This window comes from Rhinopithecus bieti, unplaced genomic scaffold, assembly GCF_001698545.2.
Source record: "Rhinopithecus bieti isolate Rb0 unplaced genomic scaffold, ASM169854v2 scaffold_75732, whole genome shotgun sequence".
In the NCBI taxonomy this organism is placed as follows: domain Eukaryota; kingdom Metazoa; phylum Chordata; class Mammalia; order Primates; family Cercopithecidae; genus Rhinopithecus; species Rhinopithecus bieti.
The window spans coordinates 1,175,273-1,189,757 of record NW_016828978.1 but is presented as its reverse complement, the minus strand read 5'-3'; the positions used below and the strand labels follow the sequence as shown (position 1 = coordinate 1,189,757).

At 35.1% G+C, this 14,485-nt stretch overlaps 1 protein-coding gene across 1 annotated transcript in view; it reads left to right on the top strand.

Moving 5' to 3' along the window:
* The window catches only part of ZNF385D (zinc finger protein 385D), an 89,259-nt gene extending 74,868 nt beyond the window's left edge, over positions 1-14,391 (top strand). Inside the window, exons 4-6 of the mRNA XM_017864647.1 lie at positions 9,852-10,030; positions 11,441-11,542; positions 14,092-14,391. Of these exons, the coding sequence (XP_017720136.1) occupies positions 9,852-10,030; positions 11,441-11,542; positions 14,092-14,325 (515 nt within the window). The 3' untranslated portion in view covers positions 14,326-14,391. The remainder of the gene's footprint in view (positions 1-9,851; positions 10,031-11,440; positions 11,543-14,091) is intronic.
* The last annotated feature ends 94 nt before the right edge of the window (positions 14,392-14,485 follow it).

Below are 14,485 nucleotides of genomic sequence, written 5' to 3'. Positions count from 1 at the left end.
TGTCTCAAACAAACAAACAAACAAACAAATAAATAAATAGGGAGTTTTTCTTCTTGAATTCTTATTAGAAACATCTGATTAAGAAACAAAGAAGGAATTACTTGTCAAATTAGGGCAACTTTTTTCCTATTCTGCTTCTAGGTCCTTATCTCTACTTTGTGTGTCAAAATTACCCCAGAGCTTTAAAAATGTATGTACCCAGGCATTATGCCCAGGGATTCTGATTATTATATCCAAGTCATGGGAAGCTGTAGTTTTTGGAGAAAAAATAAATAAAACTTCAGTGTTTTGCAGGCAGAGCTGAGAACTATTATAAGAATCTTATCCAAGAGTTTAAGGAGGTGAAATGTGGCTGTCACCGTTTACTTGAATTCCCTTGTAAGAGTGTTCTCTCTGAACCTTACACCTTCTCAGTGGACCACAGCCACTTGCCTTCTTTCTAAGCTGCTCCTCGAGTTTCCTTTTCCCTGTATTTTCCTTCCTGCATCAGAGATCTTTTTCTGTTCTGAAAAGAACCCACTCCAGAATCCTGGCCTAATGCTCATTTTAGAGCTCTACTTAGACTTGTACCAGCAAGCTGTGTCAGGTCTAATGGTAGCAAAGGAAGAAGAAAAGACACGTAAATAGATGCTGTTTGACCCCCTTTGTCCACCATTTTTGATCTTCAGATTCAGCTCTATTATTTGTAACTTGAACAGTGTTGGGAGGCTCACCATGTCTAGGATTTCCTCTAGATATAGATAAATGTGAATGCAATCTTACCTGCACTAAACAACTGCCACATGCATACTGGCTCTGTCTATATCTTCTCCCTAGGGTGTGGTATGAGGAAATCCAGGGAACAAAATAAAGAAGAGAAAATCTAGGGATACCTGCTCTTCTGCCAGGAATACTAGCCACAGATGTAGGATTCGCCGTATGATCATTGTGGTGTGTTTCAGCTTGGACTCCCTCAAAAGCAGATTTGGAGACATGGATTTGAGAGCAAATAGTTTCTTAGGGAGGCAAAGGAGGTTAAGGGAGTGGGTAAAAGAAAGAGGGAAAGGAAGGCAGCCCAAATGGAATGCGTGATGTAGCCAGTTACCAAGTTGGACAATTGGGACTGACCAAATGAAACTGTTAGACTTCCTGGCCTGCACTCCGTTTCACTGTGTTAAACATAAAAACTTCTATTAGTCATGAAAAATGACAGAATTAAATTAATTCCGATTCTATTTCTTCATATTTATAATCACCGTGCTATCATTGTTAATTTATAATATAATATTTACATTTTTTAAAAAAAGATGTAATACCACAGGGCTTAAATGCATGAACCGTGCCCTTAGAGAGCTCAAAGTATTTGGAACTGTTATGAACTTACTAATGACACAAAAACTTGTTGCTGAATTTGTGTGTGTCTGGAGCTCATGTGGTATCTGTTATAAGATAAGCAATAAAAATCTGTGAATTTAATATACACTAAATCTTAATAGTAACCACATTAATTGTTTAAAATATAGACTAACAAAATATTTTTTAGGGAGTAATCCTTTATCGCTGATGTTATTTACAGTTTCCAGATCATAGTACTGGTAGAAAGTAGATTGCCTAGGCCATTTAGTTCATTTAATTGTTGTTTTCTAAATTCTCTTTAAATATACCCCTGTATTGTCTGCATTCAGAGAAGACCACAATCAGTGCCCTACCTTTAGAACTCCACTGTCTCCTACACTTATCCCTGCCCCTCTAATAGTGCTTCAAAAACAATGCTCTGCTTTCTTTCAGAGCCAGATATGAGAAAGCTAGTGTTAAGATTGGATTGCATTTTCAGGGAACCAGGTTTGAAGGTCAATTCTGGTCTGAAGCAGCCAGGCTGCAGGGTGGGGAAATGTTTCCCTTGCATCCAAATAATAATTCTAAGTGTTTTTCTTGTTTTTCCCCTTTAGAAACACATTATATACATAAAATAGGGTCTGTAGCATTAAGTATAGAAATGTGTATCTATGAGGGGAAAGCCAATGCTCTTTCAAAACATGTTTTTCAGTCTTAGAAAATGCATTCTGAATTCTAAACAAATGACCGCAGGCAAATTTTGGGAATGCGACTTCCATTAGACCCTGTCAGTGGTATAGGACAGCAGAATGGACTAGAAGTGATAAGACTTAAATTTTGCCCCCAGATATGCAGAGAACATTTCTATAGACCTGGGCAAGCCAGTTGTCCTCTCTGGGCTTTTATATATATATTTGTCTCTCTATCTCTCTTTCTCTTTCTCTTTCTCTGTTGCTAATGGAGTTAAGAAGCCATATTGGCATTTTTAAGGATCAAATATTATGTCATGATTATTAGTATGACCACAGCTGCTGCTGGCATTATTTGGGGATCAATTACGTTCTTTCATTTGCTTTCCCTTTGTATTTTTCACTAGTGTGTAATTATTTGGAGTTGTAATTAATTGATATATATTCCATAAGATTGGAATACAGGATTTGTCCAGAGGCATTCCTACTTCGATTTTTTTTTTTTTTTTTAATTTGGAAAGGGAAGTACCTCTTTTGAGCTAACTAGTGGTGTTTACAACACAGTCTAAGAATTTTTTTAACACCTTAAGAGGACATAGTCTTTTAAAAAGATTTGGAAGCCCTTCCCTAGACTTGTATGCTACAGATACAAATGTTACAAAAGATGTGTTTTTCTTTTTCTTTAAAAAAATTTCCCCCACACAAAAAAAAAAAAATTCCCCCAAATACCCTAGTAGGTAGTGCTTTGCTTAGCTTATTTTGATGATTTTCTCTGTATAATTTGAAAGAAAAAAAGAAGAAAACCTTTGAGATCTTTTATAGTTAAAGCTCATTACTAATTTGGGCAGATTTTTCTGGTAATGACTTGAAGTAGTAACATTGGATAATTTTTGCTAAACACATTCTAGTTTTTGTTTTATATTTCTAGACAGAGCTTATTCTATCCCCTCACCAAGTTTCAATATGAAGAAAAGATAGTTATCAAATGACAGACTTTATTAAATTTTAAAATGCTTAGAGAGTTCTAAACTTTTGCCTTAACAAAAGCAACAATGTAAAAAAGAAGGATGANTTTGCTAAACACATTCTAGTTTTGTTTTATATTTCTAGACAGAGCTTATTCTATCCCCTCACCAAGTTTCAATATGAAGAAAAGATAGTTATCAAATGACAGACTTTATTAAATTTTAAAATGCTTAGAGAGTTCTAAACTTTTGCCTTAACAAAAGCAACAATGTAAAAAAGAAGGATGAGAAGATTGATTAAAATTTATTGAGTAGATCAAAGTTTCAAGAATAATCCTTAAAACAATAAATGCATTTAATACAACATTTCAATAAAGCAGATAATTTCCTTTTTTAAAATAAATAAGGACATGGAAGCACAAAGAAACCTAAGCTCACACAGCTAATGGAGGCAAAATCTGTCCCACACAATTCTAGAGCCTGAGCTCATAACTTTCGTTTTACAAATGAAAAAAAAAAAAAGTTGTATTTGTTTATCAATCTGTATTGATATCTAATACCCCAGTTAATTTTCCTTGACTATCTACTATGAGCAAGACCTAGTCATTGTCTTCAAGAAGTCCATGTCTAATTGTGACTGTGTATTCAGAAGTGAAATACATACTTGTTTCATGTGAAAAGCTCATTTAAGCCATTCAACTGTGGTCAGTGTTCATGACCTTATTGCTATTAAGGCTCAAAGATTGTTTGCCACTTCTGTTCAATATCTTCTAGGGTAATGATAAGGCTTCCCTTTAATTGAAAATAAAGATAGATACTCATCTATCACAATTCTTCTGTTGTAACTTCTTTAAACTTTCTACAAATGATTAAGAAAACAGCTTCAAAACTCCCTGTGCTCCACACGGCCATACAGGGCGTATTTGAATATTAGAGTTGTACTATGTAAAATGGTAGCCACTAGCCTCAGGTGGCTATTTAAATTGAAATTAATTGCCAGTCCCATTTCTCTGTTGCGGTGCCCTCATCTCAAGTGGTTAAGAGCTACACATGGCTAATGGCTACCATATTAGCCATACATTTGTATAGATATAGAATCTTTTTATCATCACAAAAGTTTCTATGTACTAGAGCTATAATTCATAAATAATATGTTTGGGGGATCGTGATAGTAAATGATTTGAGGTATATTACCTAATAAAACAATTTTTACATCACCGTGAGCATTTAGGGTTTACTAATTTCACATCTGGTGACTTCTCACTGATTAAAACCAGAATGAGTGACTTCAGAAATGTGTCAAGATGCATTTTCTGGCTGTGTTGTTTTACATGACTATTCTTGTTAAATGAGGTTTCATGTGCAAAACAGTGAAATGTTCAACCTGTGTCATTTTTCCCATCTATACCTCATATAAAATCACTGATATTTAAAACATTTCTGAAAGTATACATGTGAAAGTGTGTTACTACTGAGGACTTGGAGCTTAAAGTTGATAGGTGGGCAGGCTTTTGCTTTTTACTTTATGTACTTCTGTGCTCTTTGAATTTTCTGCCAAGAACATCTGTTGCTTTCATTAACAAAATAAAAAATAAATAAAACTAGTTTACACTAAAAGCAAACAAGAGCACTGCTTTTATAAATAAGACAACATTATGCTGCATTTATACTGTGGAAGTGCGATTAATTTGTCCATTTACTAATTGTTGCATGTTACTAAGTTTAAGACCTTTTGCTAGGCTTTCTTGGGGGAATGGCTATAAAAGCAATGTGGTGTTTTCCATGGCCTTAAGGAAGGGCCTCGTTTTAAGGAGAAGAAATGGGTGCATATAAAGATTTTTCAGTGTGTGTCTGGAGAAGCATGGGAGAGACTTAGTGTTTCCTCTAGTCACACTTTCAGGGCGTTATGGATAAAGAAAGCTTTCTGGATGTCGACGATATTTCTCTTCACAGGCTGGAATTTCAAGGCTTGCTGCTATATTGATTTCACACATTTGTCTCCACTATCAGATAAGCCATGTATTCTGCCTATTGGGTCCCTCAGCCTGCAGAGCTCTTCCCTGGGTTTCCTTTGGTCACAGGGTCCATTGTGTGGCTTGTCTCTTATCCCATAATGACTTCAGAGCTTTCCCTCCAGGGCCATTTCTGAAAAAAGCATGTTTATTTTTTTCTCTGTTTTAGACTTCTTGTTTTCTTTGTCTCTATTTTCACCTTTCCAAATTGGACTTTGGATATATTACTGGTAAATCAGCAAATTACTTTCAACCGTGGAACTAACAGAAATGATAGAATTTTTTTTTTTTTTTTTTTTTTTTTTTTCTCATTTGGGGCAATATTTGGTCACCTGATACCTAGATGCCATTCCAGGTGCTTAATGTTTTTTGATATTCTAATAATGTAAACCAAAGCTTTCTTCTCTAGGAAAAAATTAACATGGAAAATCCATACTATATAGGAGGTCAACATAATAAAAGGTTAACTTGATATTTAGAGGTTTAAAAAGAACACATGGAGGTGTTTGATGCTAATTACACATTCCAGGTATGTAGATTTGAGAGTGTTTTCCTTCCTTAGGACACACCAGAGTTATAATGCTATTATACCAAATATCACAAATAAACACCTTAGCAAAAAAAAAAAAAAAAAAAAAAACACCTTTGCATTTTGCTGTTTGTATGGAGACTGACTATGACCACTTTACTGCCTATTTATAAGCTGAATCATTGAGCTTGTCAATATGATGGTAACTAAATTATTGCTGGTAATTGTATGAGTTTGTTAAAAATCTAGTCAAATGCTATTAAATAGTATTTAATGAGCCTTCTGAAAAACTAAACTTAAAGGTATTCAAATTTATTTTAGAGAGGGGCAAAATTTTTAGACTATGCCAACTAGATTTCCCTATAAAGTAAACTCCTCTGAAACTTTCTTTGTAATTTTTAGAAAATAATTTGGCAGTTTGAATCGAGAGACTTAAAAATAGTTATATTCTTTGTCCCTATAATACCACTTATGAAAAGCTATCCCAAGGAAACAATCAAAAATGTGATAAAAGATTTAATGAGTAGGATGCTCATTACAACATAATTATATAGAGAAATAAAAGGAAATAATACAAATGTCTAATATTAGATAATGGTTAAATATATCATCTCTGTGTATTACAAGTCTATGCTGTCATTAAAAATCATGTGCATTTCTAAAAGTATATATATATAATTTCACAGAAGTTTTATGCAAAGCCACTTTAGCTAACTTATCCCAACTTTTTAAAATGCACATGTACAAATAGAATATAAAAGACTGGTACATGATAACTATTATTAATATTTTGATATACCTCTAGTTGGTGGAATTAGGGGCTTTTTTACTTAATTTGTTTTTTAAATTTTTCTTATGACCTAATAAATTATTTCTAATGTATGACTTATTTAATTTTTTAGTCATTTGCCAGTTTTCCTGTTTACCTATCTTTCCTTTATGCCAGTACCAAACTTGAAAGTCAGCTAAAATGAGGAATTGTAAGAATGATGGGAAACAAAAGGGAAGGCTAGTCCCTTGCCCCCATATTAACTTGATTTTTACAGATAAAAGCATAATATGTATCTTTCCCCCAAATACTCCAAAATAAACAATTAAGCAGAAAGCAATATATATATATATGATTTCTTGGAGCCTTATGCTGTGCTGAATTTAGACTGTGTTTGGAGTATGATTTCACCTTTCAGAAATCATGAAGCTTCAAGTGAAGGTATTTGTCAGCCTTTTAAAAGTGGTAAGGGAAAAACAGTCCACTTAGTCTCTCCTCAGAGTCTCTCCTCAGAGGAAAGAGTGTAGCACAGAAGTAGACTTGTGACTGCCTAGCTGGGCCATCACAAAAGAAGGGACAGCCTTGCAAGATGTTTACATGATGTTGAAGCCAGAGGAGACCACCAGCCACACAGCGCCACATCCTTGCAAAATGTCACCGTTTGTGGCACTCTGCTCAGTAAAAGAGCATTATGAGAAAAGCAAGAGGTGGGGCAGGGATGGACGGAGAATTATAGACTCAAATTCCAAGTTTAGAAAAGACAGTATTAACAAAATTGAAAATTAAAGATTTGTGTGTAACTGAATTCAGGTGGCTTAGAAATTGTTAGTGGATTTCTAAGGAACTTAGCTAGAAATTTACTTTCTTCCTGCCAAGGGCATCCAGTAATGCTTCTTTGTGACCACAAGCTAGTAACTTAGTCTTTCTGAGTCTCAGTTTATTATCTCCTAAATGCGGATAATAATAGCACCTAACTCATAGGATAGCTATGAGTAGGTAAAAAATTTAGCATAGTATCTGAAACGTATTACAGATTTAATACAAAGGGGTTCTTCTAATATTATGTTTATATTATTGCACATATTATCTCATAAATGTAAATGCTTTATAATTAAGAATACATTTTACTAAATTTTAGCTGTGTTTTGCTACCCTTACTCCCTATTGAAGCTTTAAGATCTTATAAAACTATCTAATAGTTATTCAATTATGACTGACAATATGTTACTAAATGTATAAGGTTACACTGTGTGACAGTTCTACTCCATTTAATGGTGAGTAGTAATGCTAGAGTCAAAGCTACTAGCTGAAGTTCCCTTTCCCAATGTTGCCACATTTGTAATCATATGTATACCTGTGTGTGTGTGCATGTGCATGTGTGTATAAGTGTATGTTTATAACATGTGGGTATATTTAATTGTCCTATCTTTTCTAGCTTCTATGAAGAGACTATACTTAAATAATAATTCTAACAACCCAATGACTCTGAAAAGATGGGTGTTTCTAAAATGTTCACATATGTCCCATTTCTATTCTTCCTCTAGAAACATGACATAGATGGGTCTTAGCTTGCCAAGGATATTCTGAGAAGCACCATATTTTCTGAATCTTTGCCTGCTATTGCTGAGCCATACTATTGGGGCCAAATCTCTTAAATTTTCCATTATCTCCTGAACACTTAATACTCAATGCTGAGACAAGTCACCTATGCCTGGCTTTTTTCCTTCCCAATCAACATAAACGACTTAAATATTATTGAATAAGTTAAAATAGTATTTGGACCCATTCAGCTTCCACCTATGAAACACCAGCTACCAATCAGAGACGATATTAACGAAAAGTGAATCTGGAATGCCTCAAGAAAATCAGGATGACAGTCAATCTCCTACTAACTTCTTAGGCATTCATAAACTAAATTAGCCCTGCTAATGTTTCTCAGTGTCACTGAAGAAGCTGCATAGAAAAAAAAAAATGTATAAAATCATCTGTTCGGATAAAGAAGTTTTCATAATCATCTACATATTTTGTTTCTTGCTCCCTAGGACTTCTTTTTTTCTTTGCCCTCCTCCCACTTATGTCATCTTCAGCTCCCACTTATGTCATTTGCACCTGCAGTGGAAAGCATTTGTGCTCACTATGTTGCAAAGGAGGTGACTGAAAATAAGCTCCCGTGAAGCATCACGGTCATTACGTTGGAGCAGTTCTCTGGCTCCACGTTTCAATTCCTCCAATCTTCCTGCGAGAGATTGACTTTTTCCTTTCTCTAATGTGTTAAAATAGGAACATTTTAATAAGAATGGATAAGAATATGGATATTTAAAATAGGCCATCTAGGTTGTAAGAATGAATACTTTTATATTGGACTCAGTAAAAGTAATCATTTTGAAGAAGGGAAACATGTGGCTAGAAACCTGTTTAATGTATTTACTGTCCCTTACTTAATATAATGTCATCTGCAGTGACCTCGAGTGTCCTTCACAACATGTTTCCTCATTAATACTTAGTGTCTGGGAAGCTGGCCTGTAACTCAGAAGTTAAGAATCATTTCTTTAATGGTTGCAGAATGTACAGTCTAATACATACAAGTAGGCAGGGGAAACTACTACCAAATATTTCTAAAATCAGAATGGCAGAAAGAACACAAATGATTATAAAAGAAAATGTCACAGAAAAAACACATGACCAAGTGAAAAAAAAATGAAGAATACTTATCAACTCTAAGAAAAAAGAAATTTTGAGCAAAATTTTGAGAGAAAACTGCCATTATGAGCAGTATGTAACTACAGTGATCTCAAGAAAACAAAACACAAATGTTGTTAATGGTTGACAATTAGAGTTACATGAATAATGTGTGAAGGCCTGAAGATGTTATTTGTTTATTAAAAAGAAGCAGTTATCCATCGTGTATATGCTTGGGTTATCAGTTCATCCCTCATCTTCTTGGTCATTTGTTTATATAGCCCACCAGTGTGGGCTTTACTTTTCTAAAATGGATTTGTTTTTCAGAGTCATTAAGATCTTTATACTACTACTCTCTCTCTCTGAACTTAAAATACATAGCCAAGAAAGCTTGTTTGTATTTTTTTTAGAAAGTGGGTATTTAATACTTCTATAAACACACCATGTTTAAACTGATTACACTTGTTACACATCACCTCCAGCTATACCTTTAGCAACTAAATGACTCTTCCTCGTCAGGTATCATTTATGTCTTGTTAGTATCAAGAGGAAATGAAATGAAGTCACACCCATTTAATTTCCCCTCAGGACTCTAAAGTTTCATTACTATACTAATGGAACTTGTTTGTAATGTGGAGCATTAGAAAAAATGAATAATTTAATAACATTATGTAAAGCGATGAAAGCACATTGTTACAGTCTGCTGTATCACGTATATACTTCTGCCCATAATGCCAGGAAAAGCTGCACTAAAATGAGGCATCAAATTTTGTTATTGTACTGTTTCTTAAAGGTATATACTAGCTAAGATTTTTTTTCCTCCCATCCTACCTCCTTCTCTCCCTCCCTTCTTTCCTCCCTCCTTTCCTTCCTTCCTTTCAATATTCCTGACAGGTACTAAGCACAAAACCATGCTGGAAGCCCGGAATGGAAGTGGCACTATCAAAGCCTTTCCTAGGGCAGGAGTGAAAGGCAAAGGACCTGTTAATAAAGGAAATACAGGCCTCCAAAATAAAACATTTCACTGTGAAATCTGTGATGTGCACGTCAACTCGGAAACACAACTTAAACAGGTAAGCAGCAAGTATTCTAGGAGTGAAAACCAACAAGGGACAGCCTTATAAGCAGGATGTGTGTGCTTCCTTCGTTTTTATTTCTGTCTTTCTGTCCCATCCACCCATCTATTCATCCATCCCTCCATCTGCCCATCTGTTAACCCACTTATCTTACCTTCACTGTTCTGATTTATTTATGCTTATTTTAGTTGCTTAAGGAAATACTAAAGTGTAATAGATTCTAGAGCCTTTCAGAAATTGTTGGCAGTGAGTTTTTACTATTCTTGTATATGAAGAGTGGGTGGAGAAGGGATATCAGATCTTTTCTCTACCAGATTTTCCACTCAAAAGTGTTGATTTTCTTGAAAGGTCAATTTGCAGTATTCCATTTTTATTTGTTTAGATATTTATGTGCTGCAACTAATTTTATACTGAGCTATTCTTTTATTTTATGTGTTTTATTATATGGTGTTGTACTGTATGTTTAGATCTTGCAGCCACCTGCAAAAGGGATGACTAATCATGTTGTATTCATTTTTACTATGAATAGCCTTCCAAAGCGATCATTTATACGTTGCCAACTGAAGGTCCAGCCCTCATGTTGTGTTTTGTTTTATACATATGTACAATATTTTACTGATTTTATGCACCTTAGTTATTTATCTTTAGAATTTAAGGGTTTGACATTTGACTGTACAAATGTGAGGATAAACATTAGTATGGAAATAAATTCATTTGTTCCTGGGCATCTTTGTTTATTTGCATGTAAAATTCCTTTAGACATTCGTTTCCTTTGTAAATGGTTTTCAAAAAAAAAAAAAAAGAAAAAAGAAAAGAAAAGAGATGTGTGCAGTGATAAGAAGAAAAGCTAGGAAATTAAAAAAAAAAAAAAAAAAGACACTACTATTTGTTTAAAAGTATACTAAAATAGGCCGGGCACAGTCGCTCACGCCTGTAATCCCAGCACTTTGGGAGGCTGAGGCAGGTGGATCAAGAGGTTAAGAGTTCAAGACCAGCCTGGCCAAGATAGTGAAACCCCATCTCTACTAAAAATGCAAAGAATTAGCTGTGCATGGTGGCGGGCACCTGTAATCTCAGCTACTTGGGAGGCTGAGGCAGAGAATTGCTTGAACCCAGGAGGTGGAAGTTGCAGTGAACTGAGATCATGCAACTGCACTCCAGCCTGGGTGACATTGCGAGATTCTGTCTCAAAAAAACTATATATATATATATATATATATGGATAGCATAAAAAATATATATCCTCAAGGCATCAGGATCTCAGGACAAAAGTGCATGATCTTTTATTTTTGTCTTTCTGAAACTTGCATGAAATAATGAGTATCTTTCCCCAGGTTAAAGCAATATTTGTGACAGGTTTTTGGAGATGACTTTTTTAAAGCTGTCATTTTAAATTACTTTTAATAGCACATTAGCAGTAGAAGGCACAAAGACAGAGCTGCTGGGAAGCCCCCGAAACCTAAATACAGTCCTTACAACAAACTACAGAAGACAGCACATCCACTGGGGGTGAGTGTCATTTGGCAACAGTCCAGCATTTATTCCCGAATGGAATTATTGGTTTCTTGATTTGTTCCGGCACTTTGCCACCTTTAACCACAGCCCAGTACACTTTACCTTTTTGAGTTGAGCTCAGGTTTATCATAGATCATAGGGAAAAGAGAAAAACCAAACTCTTTTGAGTCAAGTAAGTAAACCCATGAAATCTGGTCTTGATATAAGTTAGTACTTTTGGAAAGAAGGTCAGGAAGAAACAAATTCATGTATATCTTTTTTAATATGTTTAAGAGACAAAGTATTGGTATTGTTGGTATCCTCAACAATTTTGCATTTTGAATAACAGTCTCAAAGTGTAGCTTATTTTATTTAATTATTCATTCAAGGACATTCCATAAAACCCAGGAAATACTTTGTAGATAATTCCTCTCCCATGACTGCAAATAAGCTTTTTATATTAGTAAGTATACTATTACAATGTCCTGACCTGGATATTTTGGTGGGACTTTAGAGGAAACCTGTGTGAAACATCTTGACATTGTAGATGAATATTGATGAACATCAATATTGTTTTGTTTTGTTAGTTTGTTTCTGATTGAAGTGACGTTAGCTTTCATCAGAGAGACTCAGAGCTCAATGAAAAGTTAAAAACAACTGATCTATAATATAAGTTAAATCGTGCATTTTGAAACATTTATTCAAAATAGATCTTATTACTATTTGATGCTATTATGTGCTGCTGACACATGAAAACACAACTAAAGGAAAACTGCAATTATCTATTATGAGACCCCAGTACAAGCTGTCCTGTTGGTTTAGTAGCATTGCCCATTTTTGTTCAAATGAAGTTATTTTAATTTTGTATCCTGAAACTTTACTGAAGTTGTTTATGAGCTTAAGGATCTTTTGGGGCAAGACTATAGATTTTTCTAGATATAGGATCATTTTGTCTGCAAACAGGGATAGTTTGACTTCCTCTCTTCCTATCTGGATGCTGTTTATGTTCTTCTCTCGCCTGATTGTCCTGGCCAGGGCTTGCAATACTGTGTTGAATAGGAGTGGTGAGAGAGGACACCTTGTCTTGTGCCGATTTTCAAGGGTAATGCTTCCAGCTTTTGCCCGTACGGTATGATGTTGGCTGTGGGTTTGTCATACATGGCTCTTATTATTTTGAGATATGTTCCTTCAGTACCTAGTTTATTGAGAGTTTTATCATGAAGGGGTGTTGAATTGTATTGAAAGCCTTTTCTGCATCCATTGAGATAATCATGTGTTTTTGTCTTTAGTTCTGTTTACGTGATGAATCACATTTATTGATTTGCATATGTTGAACCAACCTCTCATCCCAGAGAAGAAGCCTAATTGATCGTGGTGGATAAGCTTTCTGATGTGCTGCTAGATTTGGTTTACCAGTATTTTGTTGAGTTTTGCATCGATGTTCATCAAGGATATTGGCCTGAAGTTTTCTTTTTTGTTGTGTCTCTGCCAGGTTTTGGTATCAGGATGATGCTGGCCTCATAGAATGAGTTAGGGAGAAGTTCCTTCTCAATTTTGGGGGATGAAATAATCTGTACAACAAGCCATGACACAAGTTTACCTATATAACGAACCTGTATATGAACCCTTGAACTTAAAATAAAAGTTTAAAATGTGAAGTTACTTTACTTTTCTGCAAAGACACAATTTTAGCTGGATTGGGAGGTGCAGAATTCTGCACAGTGCCTCAGCACCACTAGTCATAACCCTGAATGCTATCTCTGTCCAGCATAGATGCAGCTTTTGACAATCAAGTGAATGGTTTTTAAATAAACAGAGTAGTCAGAATTGTGTTGCTGTTAGTATATAAACCCTCCTTCTTCACTATCACTCTGTTACCGACTCCACAAATGGGAACATTCTCTCAGTGAGAACAGGTATTTTACTGATGTTACTAGCCAGAGAATGAACTGGCTTTGTAGAGAAGGATTGAGAAAATGTGGTTACCATTTGCACAAAGAAAAAGTGGAACGTGTCACATTTTAGCAGAGAAAAGGAATTTTTGGTTGTTTTTAAAATTTCTCTTTTGAAATTGGAATTTTATTGTTTTTATTTATTTTGAATAGTGCTTCATACAATTGGAAACAACATTCTCTGTGTAACCCAGGTTACACACTTGGATAGTCGAATGGCATTTGACAGCATTAAAAAATCTCTTTAGAAATGTATGCTCTTTAATAGTTAATGTATGTGTAAAGGGTGATACAAATATTCTATATTTTCTCATGATGAATACTTTCCTCTGAAAGCATAATTTTCAACAAACATAAAATAAAATAAGGTTGCTGAGTACTTTTCTGGAGGACTTTTCAAGCATTCCCGGTTGGCCATTTTCAGGTATCTTCCAACTCTTCCAAAAGGAAAATGTTCTATACTTCCCATTTTCTTTGTTGTCAATTCACAAGTGTGAAGCTTTTTTCTTTATAGTTGTTTACCGCTATATTTTAAAAGCTCCCTACCATTTTGGGTTTTAAGTACAAATTCCAAAGCTGTTGTTCTTTTACAATACTTTTTCTCCCTTGCAGGTAAAATTAGTATTTTCAAAAGAACCTTCAAAGCCATTGGCTCCACGAATTCTACCAAATCCTCTAGCAGCTGCAGCAGCTGCAGCAGCAGTGGCAGTGAGTTCCCCCTTCAGTCTTCGAACTGCTCCAGCAGCAACACTGTTCCAGACTTCTGCGCTTCCTCCAGCACTCCTGCGGCCAGCTCCTGGACCCATTCGGACCGCCCACACTCCTGTGCTGTTTGCTCCTTACTGAATTCCAAATAGGAGTAATTGTACTGCAATAATTTTTCAAAAAACAAAAAACAAAACAAACAAAAGAGAACTATGCAGTGTTTATTTATAGTTTAAAGTATATCTGAAGAGCCAGGACTTTTGATAGTGAATTGAAAAGATTATAAAAAAGGGGGGGAGGT